Source organism: Achroia grisella, unplaced genomic scaffold, assembly GCF_030625045.1.
Source record: "Achroia grisella isolate CSIRO2021 unplaced genomic scaffold, CSIRO_AGI_Agris_v1 utg3071, whole genome shotgun sequence".
In the NCBI taxonomy this organism is placed as follows: domain Eukaryota; kingdom Metazoa; phylum Arthropoda; class Insecta; order Lepidoptera; family Pyralidae; genus Achroia; species Achroia grisella.
Genome location: NW_026712790.1, coordinates 453105 through 460578, shown reverse-complemented (window position 1 = coordinate 460578; position 7474 = coordinate 453105). Strand labels below are relative to the sequence as shown.

At 36.4% G+C, this 7474-nt stretch overlaps 1 protein-coding gene across 1 annotated transcript; it reads left to right on the top strand.

Moving 5' to 3' along the window:
* The first annotated feature begins 1752 nt into the window (after positions 1-1752).
* Positions 1753-6146, top strand: LOC131843387 (uncharacterized). Its single transcript, XM_059192016.1, has 4 exons — positions 1753-1924; positions 3918-4070; positions 5047-5187; positions 5981-6146. Exons 1-4 carry the CDS (start codon positions 1865-1867, stop codon positions 6128-6130), a joined length of 504 nt encoding a protein of 167 aa, XP_059047999.1. The 5' UTR covers positions 1753-1864; the 3' UTR covers positions 6131-6146.
* The last annotated feature ends 1328 nt before the right edge of the window (positions 6147-7474 follow it).

Below are 7474 nucleotides of genomic sequence, written 5' to 3'. Positions count from 1 at the left end.
AAAGTATGGATTGCTATTTCAGCAAATAAGAATATATCTACTTATATGTATATATTGATCCACAGACTAGCAATGACACAGAGGTAGACTATCTAAAAGTCATCTATGTACATATATACCTCAATCTCACATATTTGAATCACCAAACAGCTTCTATGACGGAGTTGCGGGTAGAGTGCCCGTAAACGACGGAGTTGATCTTTGGTGAAGACTGCGAGTCTTCATACCGTAAACTTGCACTTGATGTGATGGCAGGAGGTCGTCCGCCCAGTGTGAGATCGAAAAATAAAATACAGGGAGCCTCTGTGTTTTTTTTATGGATGATAATGGAATGGTGCACCCGCCTGCGCTATCGGTTTACGCTGGCGGGGCACCAGTGGAGGATGATAGTATGAGCATGAGGTCAGGTCAGTTAGCCCATTGTGACAAATTTACCAAGAATTTATCACGATGGTTTCCAGGGGGAACCGCGTGGAGGTCAACCTGACATGGTACATTGCTAGCAATAGGATCTTCAGTCCACATTACTAACAATCCCCTTTCCCCCATTAGGGGGCCCTGTATATATTACAAACGAGAGGATAATGATTTCCTTGTGGTCGCTGTATTTGTTGATGACTTTTTTATTCTATGTACAAATGACAGGATGAAAAACGAATTTAAAAACCAACTGAAACAGCAGTTTACCATCAAAGATCTTGGTCCACTCAAGGGTTCGTCCGGGGCTGCGAGGAGACAACCTCTATAAAAAACGTCTGGCGGTCGACGAGGAGGACGTCGTCCGGTCGAGGAGCGCCCGCAGACGACGGAGTCGACACGGCGAGAAGGCTGGGCAACACTCGAGGAGGCAACACTACCGATACCTACGGTTTAACATACAAACGCATGTAAGCTATGTTTCAGCTGAACAGTCGATACAAAAATGAAATTAGAGTATTGGAGAAATGACATCTCACTTATCCGAAATAACAGAGCATGATAAAGTAGTATCACGGGCATGATAACGTGATAACTGTAGTGCTGTTCATGTATATGCGACAGTTACCGATTCGCATTAGCTTGTTTGCTATTCAAATGACATAAAAAATATATAATTTCTTTATTAGTTGGCTCATTTTCTGCACTATTGCTTTTCTATAGCTGCCTTTACACGTACGATTTTTACGCGCGAATTGGCCTTCACGAGGGAATGAGTATAAATGTAAATGTGAACAAAGAGAACGAAAAAGACTATGCGCGCTGCCATTGCTACCCGTAACCGTACATGTTTTAGCGTCTTTTTGTAATATTTAATTATCATTTCAAAATGGCGGACATCTAATTATGAAGCAAAGACAATTATATAGTTATTGATAATTTTTAAATCTTAAACGTGACATTGGAAAATATAATCTGTGGAATACACGAACACGTACGTCGCCAGCTCGCGCGTCCTTAAATTCTGCATGTTTTAGCGCCTTTCTATAATATTTAATTATAATTTCAAAATGGCGGACATCTAACTATGAAGCAAAGACTATTATAGAGTTATTGATAATTTATAAATCTTAAACGTGTCTGATGTAAATAAAATCTGTGGAATAAAAAAATGAATTAAAAAAAGAAAGTGACACGAAACATACACGCCTACGCGCGCGGAAGTCAAGGTTGCTCGCGCTGGTTTCCCGCGCCTTGTAAAGGCAGCATAGAGTATATATGCACAGAGAACCCTAAAAACATGATTATTAACAATGATAACATCTACATGAGATTTGTGAGCGGTGTAATTACGAATAGATTAGTAGATTATTTGTTTTTAAACAATCCGAGCAATGGCTAAACGTGAGTTTGTTAGTTCAACCTAAAATAGTTCCTATACGAGATAATGGCGAATTTCTGTATATGTGTCAGTTTAATCATTCTTTTTTCTTTCGATTGTAATTGTGTAAGTATACTTCATATATGAGGTAGAATGTCGACTACGAAAAAATAAGAGGTGCCCATTTTTTCGAACTACTCTAATGCTGGCCACAGCTGGCTTTTACAACTTCACCGAACGATAGGGGCGAGTGCAGATAGCACTCAAAACCCGCGGAAGGACTTACGGAGCGGCTGAAGGCCAACTCTTGCCTAGCGGATACGACTTTAGTCAGAGGGCACCGCTAGGGATTAGAACCTCGGCTCGGGCCGTCGTAATTTCGATTCCCGTTTGAAATGGGCGGTTGAAGCAGACCTGGTTTCCTAACGACCTTTTATGTAAATAAGGGTGGTAAAGCACTAGACCATGATGCCCTAATTTTTTTTTTCGCTGAACAACACGTGCTAAGCAAAGCTATATTAGTACTCATAGTACTAGATAACTGATATAAATACTATTTTTTTTTGTAAATACATAATATACATAGAAAACATCCAGACTGATACAAACAATTATACTCATAAATATAATTATGTTTTTACCGTGCGAGGAGTCGAGATAGTCCAGACCCTAAGGATATAGGCTACTTTTTAATGCAAAAAACAGAATGTAAGGGGTTGAAATGGGAGATTAATGTTCGTATGTCATTTTTTAAACTAGAGGCTTGAAATTTATTTTTTTAGCTGTTGATTTAATATAAATAATTGTAACAATCAAAGTTTGTACACTTTTGCCCTTAACTGGGTAAAATAAATTAGATAAGAATAATAATCTTAGGACAATTCACACAGCGCCATCTAGACCCAAGTTAAGCTATCTAAAGCTTGTGTTACGGGTACTAGATAACTGATACAAGTACATAGATATTTTTTTGTTTTCGTAAATACATACATAATATACATAGAAAATCACCCAGACCGATACAAACAATCATACTCATGAATACAAATGTTTGTGCCCTGCGAGGAGTCGAACCTGCAACCATCAAAAATAAAACGGTGTGCTAAACCACTGAACCATCGAGATCGTCAATATATGTAGTTATAAATATTTTCATGTTTATATTATGTAGGACATTGCAGCCGCTTATGAAAGTCAAGTTTTTTATATTATACTAGCTTTTGCCCGCGGCTTCGCTTGCGTTAATTTATTTCCTTAGAGGTGGAATTTATTAAAATTCTTTCTTGCCTACGTCATATCAGCTTTATGCATGCAAAGTCTCAGCCCGATCGGTTTAAAATTGACAAAGTTTCATCCAAACTTTCATCCCCTATTTTATCCCATTTGGGGTAGAATTAATCAAAATCCTTTCTTAACGTATGCCTGCGTCATAACATCTACCTGCATGGCAAATTTCAGCCCGATCCGTCCAGTGGTTTGGGCTGTGCGTTGATAGATCACTATGTCAGTCCAGTCACCTTTGAGTTATATATATGTATTTAGATTTTTTCCCGTCCAGTTCGGTATACTGACTGACTGACAGATTCAATTGAAAAAAACTGGCAAGAAACACAACTAAATTTCTTTTCTTTTGAAAGCCAGTTTATTTACTATTAGTATCTGTAAGTTTAGTTTAATTTTATTGAAAGGAAGAATAGAATAGAATAGAAAATCATTTATTCAAATGAACTTAATTTAAGCACTTTTGAATAGTCATAACAATTTGTTTTTTATCTACCACTCGTTTGGAAAGTTGTCTCATCACAAGAAGAACGAGCAAGAAACTTGTGTGTTGCTCTTTTAAATAATCCTTGTAAGTTTACATTTACAAGTTGAAACGTGTGAATACAAATTACCAACCAGCACTTTTTGGGTCAAATATAAATATACAATAAGATTAAATCAGTCGTAGTGATAAGAGCAGACAAGTCAAGCACCCGTTCACGAGTATGACGGATGAGCCAGCCATCACTGCACTCGACCATATTTTAGGGAAGAGAAAAACATATTACGCCCACTCCAAATAAATGAGATAAGGAAGAAGCAGATGATGATGATGAAGTTTAATTCAATGTTACAGATCACTGTAAAACAAGAACGCGCTGTGGTGAAATATTACAACAAGGAACATATACGTTACGCACAGGCTTTCACGGGCAGATCCAGCAGGCGAGAGCCTTATAAAACCAACATCACAGCAGTTATTTTACATCCGTGGAATAACAATGTCACTGTATGTATATATTTCTTTAATTTATTTTGTCCATTCTTGTAAAGTGCCCACGTGTGATCACCCGGTCCTAACGTGTAAGTTTACTTTCGTTGCGGAGTGATCTACCGGTGGGCAAGCGGTTGGGCATTAATGTGTTAAAAAAATATTATGCACATTAACTCTGGGTTAGACAGTCTAGGCAGTCTTGTCTTGTTTAATTATAAAATATAATAGTTTAAATAATAAAATCTTTATTATATATAAAAACCCACGCAATTAAACAATTACGAAAATTTTCCAACCAAACTTACCGAAAATCGCCAAAATGTTGATTTTATAGAACAACTGGCTGATCCGACCAATACTGTTGTGCCACATAAATTAATATCGCTGTTAAAGATAGAGGTCGAGGGTAGAAGGATGGAAATTTAGGGTTCTACGTATTATTAAATGACTAAATAAAATTAAACTTTTGTCCAGGAAATTAAAAAAAAGTGATGGATCACTTAAGGGTGTGAAAAATAGTTTACGTCTCAGACGTACTGAATATATACACAAAATTTCATAGGAATCGGTTTTGTTACATATACTGTGACACGAGAATTTTATATATTAGATTGCACACATTATAGTCTCCATGTTCGAGATGAGTTTTCCAATATCAGAGATCAGAGCGGAGAGAGAGGGAGAATCAGAGGGCTTAGGTATTTTTTTATAGCATTTGGGGCAAACGATCTTGCAGCTCATCTCATAGTAAGTGATTACCGCCCATGAGCACTCGCAACATCAGGATAAATGCAAGCGCATTGACGGCCTTTTAATAGGGAATAAGCTCTTCTTGAATGTTTCAATACCGTTAGGTTATCGAAATACCGTTGCTGGAAGGTGATTCCACAATGTGGTTGTGCGTGGCAAATAGCTTCTGAAAAACGAACTGTTAATAATAACAATAATGTTATTTTTAATGATTTAGAACCATATACAAATTCAATTACAGCTGAAAATGATTTACAAGAGTAAGCGGATGACTAACGACTTCATTATATCAGTAAGGGTGTGTGATGCACTGAATCTTAAGTGGCTATCTGATTTTTTGAGCGTATACGCAAGATATAGACTAATATGTCCATTTCCTGCTGTAAGTATAACTTAATCATACATAACAGTAATAATAAATGAAAGTTAAGAGAGATGCGTGTAGACGTTTATTATAGCAGAGCGGTGTGACGGAAATGATATAAAACAAATTGTATATAAAAGAAATCATATTTTAAATATGGATAAGAGGATATATAAAACTGCCAGTAACTCTCATTGTAGATCTAACAATACCATACATCAACATACCTATTTTTTTTATAAATTATGATAATGGTGCACCCGCTTGCGCTAACGGTTTACACTCACAGGGCATTAGTGGAGGATGATTGCACCATGAGGTCAAATTAATTAGTCCATCGTTGCAAATTCATTAGGAATTTATCATTAAGGTTTCCACATTACTAACAATCCCCTTTCACCCTTCTGTATATCTTTTTCCTTATGAGTGATAATGGAATGGTGCACCCGCTTGCGCTAATCGTTTACGCTGGCGGGGCACCAGTGGAGGATGATATTATGAGCATGAGGTCAGATCAGTTAGAGCATCGTTTCAAATTCATTAGGAATTTTTCTCGATGGTTTCCAGGGTAAACTGCGTGGAAGTCAACTTGACTTGGTACTTTGCTAGCAATGGGATCATTAGCCTAAATTACTAATAATACCCTTCTATATATGTTATGTATCTATTTATTTTATACAGTAGTCTAGCACATAAAATACAAGCTCTGCTTACCTTGGGACTAGCTTTGTGTTACTTGTCCAAGGGTTATTATCATTACTAAGAATTTAATCATTAATAAAGGGGCTATTAATGCCAGTTAATTTTACAGGGTGAATACAATTTAGAGAACATTGAACTGCCGCCGAAACATCTGCCTGTACAATTGTTCACAAGCGAGGGACAATTGGAAATAAATTTTTCCCTCACGAAAACCAAACAGATCATATTAGTGGTGACCATACAGATACAAATGTTATAACACATCACATATTAATTATCAGTTCGAAATTTATGTAAACATATTAAAAAAATAAAAATTAAGTCAAAAGCCTAAAATTTAATATCTAGTATATCGTATCCCAGATCCCGAAAAAGAGATGGACTTGTTTCACACAACAAGATATGGTAAGAAAAGGAGTAACTAACGAGGTGACTGCGAACATGGATGACTGGAAGAGAAAAACATATTACGCCGACCCCAAATAAATAGGATAAGGAAGAAGAAGATGATGATGATGATGAGCGTATCCCAGATCCCCTAAAACTTAATAGTAACTTAAAAGTAAATTTTCAGCAAGCATAGTGCAATAGGTCAACTGAAGTCTTTATCTATACTAATATTATTTTATAGTTTGGAAAAGTGTGTTTGTTTGTATTGAATAGGCTCCGAAACTACTGGACCGATTAGAAAAATTATTTCGCCATTAGGAAGCTACACTCTCCCTGAGTGTCATAGGCTATATTATATTTCCAAAAAATTTGGGATCCTTGCTAATACTCCAATAATGTAACCCAAGGTATAAAAAATTATTACTAAAACTATTGATGATAGAACAAAATGATGTACTACGACTTTGTAGAGCACATTATTATCTACAAAAAGTGTCGCGACGGCATGTGTAACTATTATAGTTACGTCACAATAAGTGTTCTTTTAATGTATAATTTTAATTGAAATGTCGCCGCTAGAAGAGCCTCTTTATTTTGTATCTTAGTATTAATCCTTATCAAAATAAATTACCTCATATTAACAACTGCTTCAATACCTGTACGTAAGTTTTTGAATTATTCAATTCGAACATTCGGATGCTCGCATTTAGTAGTAGGGGCGTCAGTGGGGTACGGGAAGATAGAGATAGCAGTTGCATCATCAGGATTTGCTGAAACTCTCTTAAAGGATGGAAAAACTGTTTATTCTACTTTTAAACTTCCGCTATCCGTAAATCTTGAGCAACTATGTTCTATCCACAAAACTGGGCCTCTTGATACTTTTGGCGGGATTACTTTTGTATTTGCTGGCGATTTTCCACAGACTCTCCCTGTCATTAACATCGTCTCCCTTATGGACTTTAATTGATAGTTTAAAATTACGGACGAATATGAGAGCTCATCTTCATGGAAACACAGATAGTGATTTCCTAAAACAACTGCTCAACCTTGGGGAAGGAATTTTTCCCACTGCAAATTTAAACCGAAATTGTGATATCTTTCTGGATGAGTCCTTAGGTCAAATCATCCATAATTTAGAAATTTTGATAGATGTTGTATACCCTGACATTAAGAATTTGCACGAAAAAGGCTTTCATTGGTTGTGTTCTAGGGC

Coding starts and splice junctions, on each gene's coding strand:
- LOC131843387 (XM_059192016.1), top strand. CDS start 1,865: ATGGCGAATTTCTGTATATGTGTCAGTTTAATCATTCTTTTTTCTTTC. Junction 4,071..5,046: donor CGTGGAATAACAATGTCACT/GTATGTATATAT, acceptor ATTCAATTACAG/CTGAAAATGATTTACAAGAG. Junction 5,188..5,980: donor TAATATGTCCATTTCCTGCT/GTAAGTATAACT, acceptor TTAATTTTACAG/GGTGAATACAATTTAGAGAA.